General features: G+C 41.7%; 1 protein-coding gene across 4 annotated transcripts in view; it reads right to left on the bottom strand.

The window, feature by feature from the left end:
* RYR3 (ryanodine receptor 3) overlaps window positions 1-18,665 on the bottom strand; it is a 551,601-nt gene that overhangs the window by 386,672 nt on the left and 146,264 nt on the right. For all 4 annotated transcript variants that reach the window (XM_073012013.1, XM_073012015.1, XM_073012014.1 and 1 more), the window contains exon 2: window positions 5,167-5,286. In XM_073012013.1, the coding sequence (XP_072868114.1) occupies window positions 5,167-5,286 (120 nt within the window). The remainder of the gene's footprint in view (window positions 1-5,166; window positions 5,287-18,665) is intronic.

Raw genomic sequence — 18,665 nt, 5'->3', positions numbered from 1 at the left:
CTACAGGTGCCCACCACTGCACCCAGCTGATTTTTTATATTTTTAGTAGAGACGGGGTTTCACCGTGTTAGCCAGGATGGTCTCGATTTCCTGACCTCGTGATCCACCCGCCTCGGCCTCCCAAAGTGGTGGGATTACAGGCGTGAGCCACCGTGCCTGTCCTGAAACTTATTTTAAACAAAAAATAGTTCCCATATTCCTCCCATTTCTTGATGATGATCTACTATTAAGAAAGGTGAAAGTTGGGATTTGGAAGGGTATTGGGGTTCTGGGTATATCTAACAAGGCCGTAGTAGTTAAATAATTGTCATCATTGAAGATTACTGGGGGATAAGTGTTATGACATTTTTTTGTATCCTTTTGCATGAGAATTTGACCTTCAGTTAACTCTCCAGTTTTGTTCCCACGGTCACCTGCTACAACTTGTATGTAAATTATGTTACCAGGGTACATTGCTTGTGGTGAAAATGATCCCTGATTGATAGCTGCATGTGGATTGGGAAGACTATCAATATGTATTTTAGAAAGGCATATCCTTGGAGTGCAGTGACTCTTGTAGCTGGGGCTGCCTTTGTGGAGTCCTCAAAAGCTGTGCCCATGGAATTATTGCAGATATGTTGGCTCCAATGATCTATGAGGCTTTTAAGCCATGGTAACTCTCACACGTACTTGATGTGGACCCTCTCATCTCTTTGCACCTGAGCTGTCATCTGGGGATTGGAAATCCAGAAGCCAGCCCCTGAATTGCTATAGGGGTTTCTGCCGAAATGCAGTGCTTGACACATCTCAGCTCTCAGGCTATGGTTCCTGTCCTATGTCCTTCTGAGAAGACTGATGCCAAGCGGTCTATGAGTGTCTCATGAGTATGGATGTAAAGTTGAACCAAAGACCCTCCCCACCCCATCAAGTGGACACTGCAGATACAGAATAGATGAGATAAAATGTGAAGGACCAGAGGGAAAGTATTAAATTCCTAGTGCCTAGGAACACATTGTCTATTGAATAAAAAGGAAAGGAAATAAACATTTGCTATGATAAAATGAACAAGAAACATTTCCTCTCTCTTTTTTCTGGGTCTCTGGTTATAGCCCCTAGCCTCTTTTTTTTTAAAAAAAAAAAAAAAAAAAAAAAAACAAGATATCTCTAAATTCCTGAACCTTTGCTTGTTTGAAAGGGAGCTGAATAATAGTACTTCCATCAATTAATAGCAGTTTCAGGAGACCTTCAGGAAGGATGGACCATGGCATACAGGAATCAAAGTCCTGGGAGAGTTCCCTAGTGCTAAATAGTCTTCATGTCTACAGCAAGTGTTAACAATCTTATACTCGTGTTCCTTATTCTTCTGTCCTCTCACTCCTTTGCTTCCTCCATATGATCTCATTTTCTCAGGGTCAAACACTAAGAATAGTTTTTGAGCACTTTATCTCTTTTTTCTCTGAAGTCTTTCTTCTCCATAGAATTCATCTCAATTTTCTCTGAGTCTCGATCAGCTTAAAATACCCTTGACTAGAAATGCCCAAGGTCACCAGTAGGCTCTGTAGCCAGCTGAGAAGAATGGTGTTTGATGTCTGTGCCTCATGCCCAGTGCCAAGCTCGGAAACATACCTCCTCACCTCACTGCATGACTTACATTAGGATCCAAGAACCTAAGAATGGCACAGCTCGTTGAGAAATTTGATGGTAGAGAATTAGGGCAACTATTTAGTAATAAGGGAGAAGACAGCCAGCCAAAAGAGAGGCTTGCATAGTTGCAAATGACTGCAGGAAAGAATGAAGCTCTCGGAACCTGGGTTCATCTAGCAGGCTGCTCCCAGGAATGGTGACAAGAAATTCTAAGTATCTGCTCTGTCCTTACCCTGAATTTGACCCTGTTGCTGTGAGAACCCTCATGGTGCACCTCCCTCATACTACATATAAAATAGGCACACTCATGCAAGGCTGGTGGGTATGCCGACTGTAAACAATTTGTATATCATTTTGGGAAAGCAGTTTAATAGTGTTCATGCTTCCGACACCATTAATTCTACTCCTGGATATTTACTCCCGAAAGCCAAAATAAACCAAAAAACCATATGCGTATCATTTTTTGACCATTCATGAAGACCATATAGCAATATGGAACTGGCTGAAATATTAAAGAAAAAAACCCAAAACACAGAATGTCTGAATAACCAGTATAAGTCCAACTTTGAAAACAGACAGGTATACGTGGACAAAGGCTAGAATGAAAAACAAATGAAAATAGTTGCAACAAAGTGGTAAAAACATGGATGAGACATATCTCTTTTTAAAATTCTTCAGGCTTGTTTGAAATTTAGAATGACATATTAAAATAAGAACAACCACTTAGTTAAGTGGATGTTAGGAAAGACATTTCCTCATCCCCAATTCATCTATGAGTGTATGACTTATCATTTCTATGGCCTGAGGGATACAAAGCATTCTCAGATTACAACACACAGTTGTTTCTAATCCAGCTTGGGTAAAACAATGATAAATCCAGAGCCATGTTTATAGAATTATCTAATTTGATAGTTAAATGAATTTGTAATTCCAAGACTTTCATTCTAAACTCAAGATTTTGTAAGTTCAGGGACTGATCCGTAATCTTTCTGTCTTTTACACAAAATCAGACCTTGCAAGTCAAAAGGGTAACAACTTTATACTTAGCATTATTATCAACTCTAGCTATTAAGTACACTGTATGAGTTCAGTACTATGTGCTATATATATTATTTCTCTTTATTTTCACAGTCCCCCTGAAAGATAATTAGTTTTCCTTAAAGAGCAAGAAACTAAGTCCCAGTTTAAATATCTTGTGCAATATGAAATCATAGTAACCAATGGTTTTATCAAGCTTACAATGCACTAGGCAATTTACTAACCCATTTGATCCTGAGAGCAATCTTATAAGGTAGTTACTACTCAATTCCCATTAAGCAGATGAGGAAACTCAGCTCAGAAAAGTGAGGTATCTTGTCCAAGGTCCTGGTTTAGCCAGCAAGTGGTAGACACGATTCCAACTCTGACAGTCTGGCTCAGAGCCTGTGCCCTAAAGTGGTGTCCCCAACCCCTGGGGCCACAGACCGAGTTTGTGGCCTGTTAGGAACCAGGCTGCACAGCAGGAGGTGAGTATTACTGCCTGAGCTCTGCCTCATGTCAGATCAGTGGCAGCATGAGATTCTCATAGGAGCATGAACCTTAATGTGAACTGTGCAAGCGAGGATTCTAGGTTGCATGCTCCTTATGAGAATCTAATGCCTGATGATCTGAGGTGGAACAGTTTCATCCTGAAACCATCTCCCACCATCCGTGGAAAAACTGTCTTCCGTAAAACTGGATCCTGGTGCCAAAATACGATGGGAACTGCTGCCCTAAAGCACTGCCCTATACCCTACTCGATGGATGACTAGAAAAGGATACCACTTGTTTTCTAATTTAGGTCAATACACTTCCCATTGGATTGTCCTCTGTCTCATTTGGCGGATGAGAAAATTGCAAGCATGAGTGACTGACTTGACTTGTTCATGGTCACATGAGTAGCTCATGGTTGAGAATTAACTTCTTGACTTCTAATCTAATGAACTTCCTGTTATCCCAGACGGCTGGGAATGAAAAAACAAAAACAAAAAAAACAAAAAAAAAAAAACAAAAAAAAAAACAAAAAAACCACCTAGCTAAGAACAAAAGCAAATGAGAAAAGGCCTTCGGAAAATCAAGTCAAAGATCTTTAAAAAGATAAAAATCTTCCTTGTCTCTCTTCTATCCCATATATTTTAATGGGACTCTGGCTCTCGTTCATCCTCACGGATCAGTGACCTACATGGAGGAGGGAGAAGCAGTGATGTACAAAAGGGGATTCTGGGGGACGTGGCCATCACCCTGGACATCTGGTGTTCTAGGTTTTAGCCAAACTCTCTGTGTATGTCTGTGTTGTATATGTTTATGTGGAAAATGGCATGCCAATAGGTGGGTCTTTTGGAAAATGTTACCAATTTCTGATTTTTGTTTTTTTTAAAAAAAGGTTCTATGAGAAAACCTGAGCTTAGAGGGTGTGATGGTGAGTTTTATGTCAACTTGGCTAGGCCACAGTGCCATTATTCAGTCAAATGGCACTATAGGTTTTGATGTGAAAGTATTTTGTAGATGTAATTAACATCTACAGTCAGTTAACTTTAAATAAAGGCTATTAGCCTTGATAACTTCGGAACGCCTCATCCGATCAGATGAAGGCCTTCAGAACAACTGAGATGTCCTGGAAAAGAAGAAACTCTACCTTAAGACTGCAGCATTAACTCCTGCCTGAGTTTCCAGCCTACTGATGTTAACTACAGATTTCAGTCTCACTAGACCCTACAACTGCATGAGCTAATTTCTTAAAAGAAATCTCTATACACTTATCTGCTTACCTACCTACCCACCCATGCACTCACCCATCCACCCATCCACCCATCTGCCCACCATCCATCCATCCATCCAGTTGACTTTGTTTCTCTAGAGAACCCTGACGGATATAGAGGTTTTCCCAGGACTGAAAAGCACTGCAAGAATGCTGAGCACATAGATCCACTTGACACACAGATCCTGAAAAGCAGAAACAGCCTGAAAATGGAGACAGAAAAGTTCTGCTGAAGAGACACAGCATTATTGCCACCATGCAGGCAGAGACCAGTGCAAACATTACTCTCTGCCCTCGTGTCACAGTGGGCAGACAGTTACAACAATCTCAGCGCAGTCAGAAGTGAAAGGGGTGTGCTCACTGTGAAACATAGGTTCAGGCATCTGTGAGTCTGTAGCAGTAAAATGACAGCAGGGAGTAAAGAACACGCACTCAGATTTCTAGGAATTAACAGCAACAGAAAGGCGTTCTGGGAGTGTTAAGAGGACCTCCTCGGTCAGCGCTGACAGTGAGCTCAAAGCCTCCCCCAGGGTCCTGGACAACACTGACAGGCAAAGCACTTCTAATTCTTCATAGTGCTCTGGGTTCCTACGTCAACAGTTCCTAGGCTTGTGGAGAGTTATGGTTTAAACCAGATCTGCTTCCTGTTTTAAAAATAAATGTGTCCTTTCAAATGTCCTCATCACCATCTCCCAGCTTTATCTCCCCTAAATGACTATGTCAGACACCAAGTTGGAGGAAGGTGCAGGGTGGACAATCAATCTCACCTTGGCTTCTGAAGTGGGTTCCAAGAAGCACAGGCGATTCCCAAGTCCCTCGGCTGCCAGGCAGAACTTCCTCTGCTCCTTGTGAATGGTGGCGATGCACTGGAGTACCACTTCATCCTCCTGCCGCCAGAAGAGAGACCCAAACATGAGTATGGGAAACTGCTGAGCCAAGCCCCGAGTCACCTTCCTGTACCTGAGTCAGGTAAGCCACCAATCCCTGACAGCCACGTGCTTTTGGTTTTTATTTTTAAACCTGATTATGGAAGGAGATTTTTTATTCACAGGACATCACTGAGCATCTACCATGAGTCAGAACTCTCCTTAATCCTGGGGTGAGGTCAGTGGGGGCAAGTGCACATACAGCCCAGGCCTCACTTCTCAGAGCTGTGCAAAGCATATGGTCTAGGTGAGCTGATGATTTCAACACTTGGGCAAATATGAAAGCAAATTTATATAACCTCTCCAAATATAGAATAAAACAATAAGATATGATTGAAGGGAACAAAGAATGCAGACGAGATCGCGCAAGGTGGGATGCATGGAGGGAAAGCATTGCGGTTGCAGGTTGTGGAAGAGGCGAAGTATGTTCTGTTGGAGGAAGGGAGAGTATGTGGTGGGCCACATATGTGCCAGAGACGGTAAAGGAAGATGTGGAGAGTGAAGGAGGTGGGTTTTAGACTCACAGAAAAGGACGATTAAAGCAGCCTTGGAGATCAGGTAGAAGGAGAAAGAATTAAAGGTCGATTAGAAGAACTGCTCTGAATTTCCAGAGTAGACCTCTCTCCTAAATATCAATCTCAAAAGCAGCCCTCCTAAAATTTCAGAAGCCCTGGAAAAGAGGCAGCCTTCCATCTATACTGATACGTTCACTTCTTGCACAATCCTCCCTGAAATGGAGAGGAAAACAGTTTCCTTACCAATTCTTCCATTCCTGCCCCTCCTATCTGTCAGGCCATGCTCCCTAGTCACCACCACATGGCTTTGGATTTCAAGCAGCAAACTGATTTCCAGGTGTGGTTAAGTTACGGAAGTGACCTGGGGGAGCCAGCTGGAGCCTCCCTCCTTCTGAGCATCTGGCTATCCATTGCCCCATCTCACCTCCATGTCCCTCAGTCTCAGAGACTGTCTTGCTGGGAAGTGTCAGCAGAGTGTTGGAAAGGCAGATTAAGTAGAAGTCATTCTTCTTAAACTGTGTCTAGAATGTGCCCATGAAGTGAAAAAATACAATGGTCCTACCTGGTAAGAGTGTGAAGCAATCCACTATTAACAGACCCCTACAAAGATGTCTGCTTGTGCCCAGAGATAGGTGAGGGGCTACAGGGGAATGTGAGAAGCCACCAACTGTAGATGTATGGAAAGAAGACTGGGAAAATATAGCTCCACAGTTTTACTAGCACTGAAATGTCACTGTTCATTATCTAAGTGAGTCAGAAACAAATCCGGAAATCTTTGCGTATAGTAAAAAGAGAACTCATGGTCTTCGTTTTCTTTGAGACTGAAGAAAACTCCAGAATATCACTGCTTTAAAAGTGGGGGGTTAGTGAAATCTCTGAAGAGAATGAAATTTTTCCCCAGGTGGAGTGTGTCCCTAGATCCCACATCAACCAGGGTGTTAGGATCCTCCTAATGGCATTGGCGGGTGGGACGAGGGCGGGTGGTGAGGTGCTCTTAGTTGCCAGGATGACGGAGATGTGCTGCTTGTGTTGGAAAGCAGGGGCCTGGGAGTTAAGTCATCAGCAATGCAAGAGGCAGTACTCAAAACTTAACTTTCACACCCAAACCAAGAACACCCCCTATTGAGAAATAGTTATACATCTCCCCCACCCACAGTTAACCACGTAAAAAGAAACAAAACTTAAAACCCCCCAAAAAACTACAGCAACAACAAAACTCAGGCATTTAGAAATCATAGAAGTGTAATTATGGATTTTTTTTTTTTTTTTTTTTTTTTACAAAGGCATGAAAGTTGACAGTTTTCCCGTCAATGTGTGCCTCTGAGGTTCTCTTTTCAAGATCTCAATTTCCTTTCCCTTTCTATCCCCCAGGTGCCCGAAGATAAGAGATATCCTCTATCCCACCAAGGCTTTGACCTTGCACTAGCTGCCTTGGGGTCTCCCTAGTTGTCTTCTGAAATTTTCCCATCCCATAAGTCACATCCCAAGCTGCCAAGAAACTAATGCAATAACCTGCCCTGATTTAATTAATAGCCATTTGTAGAACAGCAGCCCTGCACCCACGTGTTCCTAGGTTGGGGTTCTGGTGACACACAGATGGGTATGGGACTCTGGGCCAAATTGATACTTCTCCAAAGGATTTCTACTCTTTCCCACATTCTGTCTGGAACCTTCTGCTCAACCATGCTGACCTGGCTGCAGACACCACCTGGAGTGGCAGCCTGCAGCACCTGCCTTTGCTCCATATAGCAGCAATTATTTCCATAAACTTTCAATAGACAGACATCTGGAGCCTTTGAGTGCCTGACACTGAAATCTTTGCACTGAATTCCGTTTGGGATTATGAGATGAGTTAATTCAACCCATCTGATTATTCCTCTTGCTCCTGAGTGAAATACAGAACACAAGCTCTCCAATTAGAACCCAAGCCTTTCTTCATCCCTGTACTGGTTTGCACTTTCTCCCCTAGAATTATCCTCCCTCTTTTTTTCTTACTTTGCTTTAAATCAGATCTGGGCATTGCTGAAGGATGTCATTTCCAAGGAAGCCCCCTTACCCGAAGGCTGCAAATTCTTCCACATTTTCTATCTCCTTTCCCCAGAAGCCTGCCTTCTTCTCACATGTCCCGATGCCAAATTTGGACCTTACTATTCTTCCCATGTACAAAACCTCTTCAGTTTTGAAGTATGTGATAGCCACTTTCCACATCATTTCCCATCATTTATCTGACAATCAGAAATACTGAAAAATTTTGTGTTAATTCAATATATATTTATTTTTTATTTATTCATCTTGCAATGACAGGTGAGATACTATGAGACACACAGGTCTTATAAGACAAGACCCATTAATACTGTAATAATGGAATTGTGGGCTGGAAGGCCATCCCAAGTAACTTTAGGGTTTATGCAGACATCTGTTCAAAGTGAACCCCTGGACCTAATGATTTCTACTCTGTTATAGTAACACACTATGATGAACCTTCCATGCCATAACCTAGAATAATCCCACTTCTAAAACCCAAAACTGGACTATCCAATGTTACAGACCCATTTTCTCTCTTGCTTTCACATTCCTTACTTTTACTAGATTTGCTCTACTTTATCAAGACTTCCAGTTCCTAGAAAGGCTCTCATCTCCATTATTTCCTCTTTCTCAAGGAGAACTGCTTTTTTTTTTTTTTTTTTTTTTTTTTTTTCCCGATAGAGAAAATAACACAACTCTGGGGTTTTGTGCCGCTATAAATTTATGATTTCCTGGTAACTTCTTTTCAGCTTGTTTCAACTCTATCTCACTGGAACAAGACCACAAAATGTTCCCTTTTTGTAGGCCTCACAGCAGATTCAACTCTGTCAATATGAAATAACCATACCTCCCATCTTTAAGAGAAAGAGAAACAAAATAAAGAGAAGAAAGTACTAAGTGAGAGGGTGCAATAATAAGTAATGGTGGTGGGGACTGGGGGGGACACTAAGACCTTTCAAACCCAGCCTCTGTCTTAAAGAATATGATTTTCTAGTTGCCGGGAAATAACATCTTTAAGATCACATAAAGGCTTCCTGCTTTATACCAAATAAGCCAAAAGGTCTCTGCCTGGATTTAAGGTGCCCCACAGTTGAATTCTACCTGATACCCCTAGCTTTGTCTCTCCTTCATTCCTATTGTCTTACTGTCTCCCAAATAAGTCATGCCCAGGCTCCCTAAAATGCTCCCTCTTGAAGCCCCTCCATTCCCTTATTCATCTCTGTATTCTTCTAGTGCTCCCACCTTTCTGATGGATCCTTCCCGTCTCTATTTTCTTCTGCCATCCCTAAATAAAAGGGACTGCTCAATGATTGGTCTTTGTCATTTTCCCCTGGCCATCTCATTCATTCTTCAGGCTTCCTGCTTTACTTCTGAGGAGCTGTTACTCAGTCTGTACCTCCAACCTGGTGGCACTCTAGGGTTCCAAACTTCCATCTATTTTTACCTGTGGACTTACCAACACTTCAAACCAATATCTCCCAGTGCACTAAGAGGCTTCTTTTTCAGTCTGCCTATCCTTTTATATTCCCCAAGTTTGTTAAGAGCACATCCAACCTCTGGGCAACCTCAGCTTACACATCATTATCTCCTATCTCTGGGTCCTCCCCTTTTCCTGTATCACAGCAAATGGGCCAGTAGGAGGAGAGACTGGAGGTCTTGAGACCAAGATAAGGCTATTATTTGACCCAAAGCATTCTTCCCTAGTCTGCTACTAGAGGCATAGCTCTGACCTTATTTTCCCACTGAAAATCCTCAATGGCACTCTCTCTACTGTTCACAAAACAAAAACTTCTTCAACTAGTATCTGAGGCTTCCACATTTCCAAACTATTGTCCTAACTTCTTCCCTGTAGCCTTGGGTTTCCCTATTTCCATGAAATCTCTAATATTAAAGCTGCCCTAATTTGCCCTAGTTTTCCATGTTCCTATATTACCTATCCTTCTAAGCTTAGCTTAAATGCCACATTCTTTTATGAAGCCCAAGTAATCTCTCCAGTCTCTGAATTTCCAGAGCAATATCACCGTACTTTTTGCAGTATTACTTACGTGCATGTCTTCTCCCCCACGATATGTTTTTAAATGGCCAACATTTACTGATCCCTATGTGACAGGCACCATGCTTTACGCACAAGAACCCATTTAAGCTTCACATCAACACTATATAAGCACTATTGCTCTCTCCATTTTACAAATGAGGAAGCCTGTATACAGCAGTTATGTAACTTGCCTCAGGTCTCACGGTGGCAGGGGGCGAAGCCTGGTATCTCATCCAGGCAGTCTATATTGATGCACTTGCTACCACTACTTCCAGCTGACTTTGTATCCCTCAAAGGCAGGACCACATCTGATTCCCATTTCTGCCTAGCATGATACTCACCATGGTGGTATCTGATGCATACTATGTACCCAATTATAATTTACAGAATGGGTATGTTTTTACCTTGTAACCCTATTTAATTATAAACTCTATTAGAGCAGAAAACTTCTGCTTTCTCATCCAAGCTGGAAACATAACGTGTCTTGTAAAATTGTGTTAATTAATTGGGATATGGACTCAGATTACAAGAAATTTCCCTACTTTCACCATAGAACAGGGTCATTTTCATTGATGAGTCAGAACTGAATAATTGAATAAAAAGGGAACAGATGCTGGCATTTAAAATAAAACAATGAAGCTTTGGACTCCATAGCTTCTATTTCTTCATTATTATTATTGATAATGATATCAACTATTCATTCTGGACTTCTATGCCAAACACTATGCTGACATTTCCTCCCAGATTAAATTAAGCTTCACAACAACACAACCACTTTAAGAATGAGAAAACCAAAATTCAGAGGGGTTAGGTAAATTTAATAACAGTGAATGTTTAATGACCAGTCACTATGTGCTACCATAGTATCGTATCTCAGTTTAATCCTTGCAATCATCCTGTAAGGTAGGTGCTAATAGGCTCTCTATTTGGTAAAGTGGTTGAGGCACAGAAAGGTTAAGTTACTTTCCCAGTGCCACACAGCTTGTAAGTGACAGATCCAGACCTTAAGCCCTGGACTGTCTGAATCAGGAGTCAGTTCTCTTTACCATGGTGCCAAACTGGCTCTCTTACTCTTAAGAGACTGACCTTAGCAATAGGTATGAATTCACGTCTGTCTGATTCTAAAGCCCATGGTGATGGCGTTGACAAAAATAGATGCTCCCAGCCCTGTCACATGATCAAACCACATTGAAACATAACCACATCACAGAGCACAAGGCCAAAGAGAGCAGCCAGAGTGCTAAAATCAATCAATCAATCAATCAATCAAGATTTCTCTATTCCCCATGACTGCAACACTGGAAGGGGCAAGCAGCAGCCCGAAACTCGCTGCAAAGGCAGAAAAATGATGAAAATCCAAGGTATATCATATGTCAGTCTTCCTCCAAGCCATGTGGTTCACACACGCCAGCTATTCCTGTCATAGATTCAGCTTGTGGTGGTGTTGAGTGATTGTCCCTGAACAAGGATATACAGCCTTCAGCTCTCTTTGCTTAGATTTCACATTGTCACAGGTCATCTCTGACAAAGTCAAGTTCTTTCAATCGTCCTCTGGCCAAAGAACTTTGAACTTGAAAATGGATGGAGCTTGCCTATTTTATCCTTACAGCTTTCTTTCTTATACCTTGGCTCGCAGTCTGAGGGCCAGAACAATAGAGAGCCATCTCTGCTGGCTCTGAGCTGATGGCTGGGGTTCCTTGGCTCTCCCGCTTCTCTATGGGTCACTTGGGAAGAACTCTCTGGAACAAAACAAAATGGCTGACAGCCCTATTTAAGGTAGATCACCAGGCAGCTGATGACAGCCCTATAGTTAGATCTGCAAATCACCGGCACTGAGCAGCTCGTGACCAGGAGCATGTGGGACAGAGTGTCATCCAGCAGATTTCATGTTCAAGTGCAGACATTACTGCAGAGGAAAATCCATCACCATGTATTGCTTTAAAAGGGAAGATGTTTCCTACCTACTGATCTTAAACATCAGGCACTATTTTAGGGAACTGATAAAGTTAAGCTACTTTCGAAATATATGAAAGATATGGGTGTATGCTTATTATAAGACTTTACCCAAAAGCCTTTCTGAAATGAAAAATAAATGGGCTTTTTGGAATGACAAGACCACACACAGATTATTTCACAAGAATTAATGACAAGGTCACTTACTTGTATGATCTAAATAGCAATCATTTGTTGTATTAACTTTTCACAACTTTTCCCATTACCAAGAAGGCAGAGGTTGGAGCTTGACCATAAAATCTACTCAATCTCTCACGGCTTATATATGCTTATATATGCATATATATATACATGTATATATATACACACACACACATATATATCTCCAAAGAAAATGTGATTAGTATATCAAACAGATATCTAACTCCCATGTTCACTGCAGCATATTCACAATAGCCAAGATACAAAAACAACCTAAATGCCCACAGACAGATGAACGGATAAACAAAATGTGGCGCACACACACAATGAAATATTATTCAGCTTTAAAAAGAAGGGCATCCTGTCATTTGCAATAACACAGATGTTACTGGATCCTGGATGGCATTATGCTAGCTGAAATCAGCTATGTGCAGAAAGACAAATACTGCACGATCTCACTTTTTGTGGGATCTAAAATAGTCAAATTCATAGACGCAGAGCAGAATGGTGGTTGTCAGAGACGGGGGGGATGGGGATCGTGGGAAGATGCTGGTCAAAGGGTAAAAAGTTTCAGTTAGACAAGGTAAGTAAATTCTGGAGCTCTAACGTACAGCATGGTGACTCTAGTTGATAATACTGTATCTTATAATTGAGATTTGCTAAGAGGATAGAGCTTAAGTGTTATCAAACACACACAAAGGTAAATATGTGAGGTGATGGAAATATTCATTAGCTTGATTGTGGGTGATCACCGCACAATGTACATCAAAACATCAAGTTGATGCCTTCAATAAAAATATATAAATTAAACATATTATTTATATTATATAGGAAATACATTATATACATTATATATTAAATTCATATTATCTATATTTGTATATATTATACATAGATATAAATGTGTGTATATATACATATATATATCTCCACCTCCCTACAATCTCTCTTCTGTAACTATTTTGCTTGCTTGGTTTTAACTATACTGGCCCTCTCCTTAGAGCTCAAGTTTTTGAAGCATTATCCTCCCTCAAAACCTTGTACTTGCTGTTCCCTTCATGCAGAATGCTCTTCCCCCACATACCTGCAGGGCTCCCTCCCTCACTTCCTTTAGGTGTCTGCTCAAATGTCACCTTGTCAGAAAGGCCTTCCCTGATCACCCCATATAAAATTATAACTCCATTTTCATGCTGCACTTCCAATCTTGCTTAATATTCTTTTCCAACTAGTATTTACCTCCTAAGAATATAGATTTATCTCTAATCTCTCTCCTCCTCATTAGAATGTAGCCTTCATGCACATGATTGTGCTCACCATGGTACACTCAATGCCTGAAACAGTGCCTGGCATATGGTAGGCACTTCGGTAGTCGCTGAATGAAAGATTAGTCATTTTAGTTCTCATCAAGTAGTGTCCCCACAAAAACCTGGGAATTCATTACATTCTTTTAATTTTTTTGCTGAAAGTGTCCAGTCTTTGGTCTCAGCTGGAATCGTTTGCTTACGGGGACTGACAAAAGAGGCACCCATAGCTTACAGGATCATTTGGGCTCCGGCAACAGGGAGGAATGTTGTATTTCCTTTTCACAACTTTTCCCATTACCAAGAAGGCAGAGGTTGGAGCTTGACCATGAAATCCACTCAGCCTCCCACGGCTTGATCTCTTATAAAACTTGCAAGGGAGAGCGAAGGAGAAAGCCTTTCCCTGAGTTGATGAGGGAGATGTAGCAGCATACAGGCATTAAGGTTTACATATGCAATTAATTCTCTCTCAGGCAGAACATGCTGCTATGTAACATGGAAGAATGCAGTGACCTATTACCTATGACATTTTCTCCAGAAATAATAATCAATTTGTTTAAGTTTTCTATTCTCATAGGAAGGAAACATAATGATCCAGTTGCTACCCAGGGAATTTCATGCCCCACAGAAGGATTTTCTATAAAACGAACACTGATATTCTAGATACATCTCTCCCACCCAATCAGAACACAGCAGGTGAGTGACCACACCCAAATGTATGCACACACTCCTTTGGTTTCATTCTTCTTTAGATACAACAGCCATGGAGAAGAATGAATGGGAAAAATCTAAAATACTATAGCAAATTGTCATTTTCACTCTCTAACCTCAGAGGTAGCAAGGGTCAGTAATATAGTTACGGCAGGCAAATTTTGGTCTGTGGTTCTAACATTAGTCTGAATCTTTTTTTTGTGAGGGGCGGGGAGACAGGGTCTCACTCTGTCACCCAGGCTGGAATGCAGTGGTGTGATCACAGTTCACTGAAGCCTCGACCTCCTGGGCTCAAGCAATCCCCCCACCTCAGCCTCCTGAGTAGCTCAGCCTACATGCAAGTGCCTGGTTAATTTTTGTGGTTTTTTGTAGATATGGGATTTTGCCATGTTGCCCAGGCTGGTCTCATACTCCTGGGCTCAAGCTTCCCAAAGTGCTAGGATTACAGGCATGAGCCACCATGCCTCAAAACCTTATTTGAAAAAGGACATATGACCAGGACACTTTAACTTTTCACATTCCTATCATAAATGTTGATGAGTTCGTGGCTGTGTCTCCATCATATGATGCACTCTAAGCACTGTGGCCCCAGAGAGACAGAAGAGCATCTAAGTCTGAGGCTACCATGGCAGTAGCAGAGAGACCCTGACAAATTGTGACAAATTGTGCAAGGGTATCTGTGTTTGTATGTTATCAAATCTATGGTATCTGCATTTGTATGTCATTAGATATATCCTTTATTTTTGATTCAACTTATTTTCCTGTTTATTGTTGGTTCTGGAATCCTCGGCTACGGAGTTAAGACATAATGCCTTCCCTGAGTCATACAACTGATCGACGACAACCCATCTACTTTTAGCAAGATCTTCTAACAATACTTATCCTCAGGGGAGAGGGCCACAGACATCCACTTTTGTTTTTGGGAAATAACTAAGTTATTGAGATTCTTTCTACTTGTAGTGCCTCATACAGGGTGCCTTCTAGAATTTCTCCCTTTGATTTTTACTTTGTAGAAAAAGTAAACAAAACTAAAACACTCGGCACGTAAGATACTCTCTGAATATCCTGTAGGTCCATACTCACTGCAATTTACTGACAGATGTTGTAAAATCTGAAAGCAAGAACAAAGCATCCAGCAATTTCCATATAAAAATCTAATAACCAGGGAACACTATTTTTTTACAAAAACATGCTCTATATAGATGTTAATGAAATTTATGGGCTGACTTTTAGAAGGTTAAATCTTTGAAAACAAGTCGCTTACAGGCAAAATAAGTGTTTTCATAATTTAATCATACATATAAGCCCTCTGAACTGTCCTGTCCAGGACTAGTTTCTTAAACAAACTAACTAAAAAACATAAAACTTCCATTTTTTTTCCAGCTCCATTCAGAACTAAATCATGCATTCATTCAAGAAATATTTGTTTTATGGTATTGGATATGGTGATGAACAAGGCAGACATGGCGTCCACCTTCATGGAGGTCACATTCCAGGTGGATAAAGAGCCCAGCTTATACATTAGCTCAGACAGGCTTGAGGTTGCACTGGTTTGCAGAGATGACGACATAATTCAGGACCAGAAGAATCTGAGTAAGACAGCAGGAAGAACACAGGGATGTCTGGGCTACTTCCTTCTCTTCCCTGACAACTTTTCCGCCCCAGGTTGGGCTGCTGTAAGTAAATGTTTCCATTGGAAAACTTATCCCTTTATGTTACAACTTTTATATTTCTTATTTAATTCCCCTCACCAGAACGTTTAGGCTTAGAAGGCAGGGATCATATCCTGACCATCTCCAACTGTTTATCTTGTATGCCTAACACCAACCATATGGAAAACACGTTAAAAGTACTCATTGAATTAAAATAATGGTTAGGAGAAGTAATAGATTAGGATTCTGGGTCAGGCTGGGCGCAGTGTTCATGCCTGTAATCCCAGCACTTTGGGAGGCCAAGGTGGGCTGATCACGAGGTCAGGAGACCCAGACCATTCTGGCTAACATGGTAAAACCCCGTCTCTACTAAAAATACAAAAAAATTAGCCGGGCATAGTGGTGGGCACTTGCAGTCCCAGCTACTCGGGAGGTTGAGGCAGGAGAATGGTGTGAACCCGGGAGGCAGAGCTTGCAGTGAGCCGAGATCGCGCCACTGCACTCCAGCCTGGGCAACAGAGCGAGACTCCATCTCAAAAAAAAAAAAAAAAAAAAAAAAAGGCTGGGCGTGGTGGCTCACGTCTGTAATCCCAGCACTTTGGGAGGCCGAGGCGGGTGGATAACGAGGTCAGGAGATCAAGACCATCCTGGCTAACACGGTGAAACTCCATCTCTACTAAAAATACAAAAAATTAGCTGGGCATGGTGGCGGCACCTGTAGTCCCAGCTGCTCTGGAGGCTGAGGCAGGAGAATGGCGGGAACCCGGGAGGCGGAGCTTGCAGTGAGCCGAGATCTCGCCACCGCACTCCAGTCTGGGAGACACAGCGAGACTCCATCTCAAAAAAAAAAAAAAAAAAAAAAAAAAAAAAAAAAAAAAAAAAAAAAAAAAAAAAAAAAATTCTGGGTCAAATAAAAGAAAAAGCTGTGGACCTAAAGTATCTGAAAGTAGAATCAAAATCAGACACTGTCCAGGGTTATAAGACATGCCTCATGAAGAGACAAAGTACCCGTGAAACCGGAGTGAAGCCCATTTCTGCTAACAGAATTCTCGTCAAGTCATTCTCCTGTGGTGGGACTCAGTGTTTAGTTCCCAGGGTCTAGTCTGTGGTTAAAGGTTGGATATTATGTGCCACAAATTGCCATACTTGAAGGCTGCGATAGATACAGTGGGGCTCTTCCTATCACAAATCACAGAAGAAACAGCACTTAGGGATGGGGTGGGCCAAGCAAGGAACAAATTTACCAAGACCCCTCCAGGCACTGGTTTGAGTACTTTACAGTTCATAAACTCCTAAAAATTCTGTTTCAGATAGTTGTCATTACACCCATTCTACAGGTAAAGACACGTAAGTCTGGGCTCAGGCGTATTAAGTCATTGCTCAGAGCAAGACAGCGATTTCTTTTGTTAATTATGCCTTAATGTATCATGCATCTATTCAGTGCCCATTACACACCATGCACTGGTAGGTCCTCAGAATACAAGAAAGCTGGAAATTTAGTAAGCAGTGGTGTAAATCCAGTTCTGTGTGACTCCAAACTTCAAGATCTTCCCAATTTACACAAGGCTCTTTTGTGAAGAAAGCATTTCAGTCAGTTGCATACCAAATGTAAGAGTTGCAATATGTCCATCACTCACCACTCCCACTTAGTGATACTACTCTTTCAACTTGTTACTCATACTGTAGTGGTGGGCATTGCAGCTGGAAGGCTTTAAAGGAGCAGCTTCCCTTTCATAAATAAAATATGAACAACCAATTGTTTCTCCACCTTAAGTCTAATGAAAACACAGCTTCAAGCCTAGGGGCCATTCTCTCTGTCCCCTACCATGTCCAATCACTCTGCTGACCTGCTGACCAAATTCCCTGCCATAAAAACTTCTGAAGCATATTCTAACAACGGACTCAGAAAGTGCACCTGTACTGCAGCCAAAGTTCTCAGCATGCTTAACCAAACCAAAATCTAGTTTAAAAACCAATAAAATTAGAAGCATATGAGATAGAGTTATTTAAGCATGACTGCTCGATTCCTTTTGTAACCGAGACTAGACTTTGTTCCGTATCCTCATCATATTGCTTTTTTCCCTCTATATATAATTATAACTGGCTTTGAATTCTCACTTGCAATAATTTCAGTCTCAGTCATGTTTGGGGAAGCTTTCCCCTCCCTAGAGATGTTTAATAATTCCAGGAGAATTATATCGTATACAAATTTAAAGCAAGGCAGTTGGTCTTCAGTTAACAGATTGCTGTCAACAAGATACCCATTGTCCAAGCCTGCATGGTCCATGTGATGGCAGGTGTCTACCACTTCATTACCATTTTCAGCCACAGACTGTGATGCCCAAAGTCTTGGTGGCTTCAGGCTCAGTGCCCAGGTCTCTAGCATCTTGGCCCTCATAGACCCTATGTCTCCTGGAGAGAATAATGGTCAGGGTTGCAGGTTTCTGCCACCTGTTCAGCCCTGCTATGCTCTTACACCAGCCTTAAACCAGAAAGCACAGCTTTCCCAGGTTTGACCATTCAGTCTCAACTTGTCCAAGCCTCAGGGACATCTTACTAATACCACCTGAATTTTTTTTTTTTTTAATCTCCAAGAGACTTTGAGAATTAAGTATCAGCTCTACCCCAGGGCAAAAAGGAGCCCCAGGTCTCCAGGATACAAATCCCTGCTTGTCTGGGTGAGGAAGGGACAGAGGATAGAACTCATTTTTATTCTGTATTTTTTTTTTTACCAGAATTTTTCTCCTTTTGATGAGTCTACAGGAAAAGAACAAACTTAGCTCTGCTGTGAAGCTGTGGGGCTCAACCATATGTGAGCATCATACTCACCTGGAGCACCTGTAAAAATATATTGATGCCTGGGCCCTCGCCCAATCCAAATGAATGAGAATCTCTGGGGAGGGGTGGATGCTGGGCTGGGTATTGAAACACTTCCCAGGCGACTGAC

This window comes from Chlorocebus sabaeus, chromosome 26 (genome assembly GCF_047675955.1).
Source record: "Chlorocebus sabaeus isolate Y175 chromosome 26, mChlSab1.0.hap1, whole genome shotgun sequence".
Lineage (NCBI taxonomy): Eukaryota > Metazoa > Chordata > Mammalia > Primates > Cercopithecidae > Chlorocebus > Chlorocebus sabaeus.
Note: the sequence above shows the minus strand (reverse complement) of the source record. Positions and strands in the feature narration are given on the sequence as shown.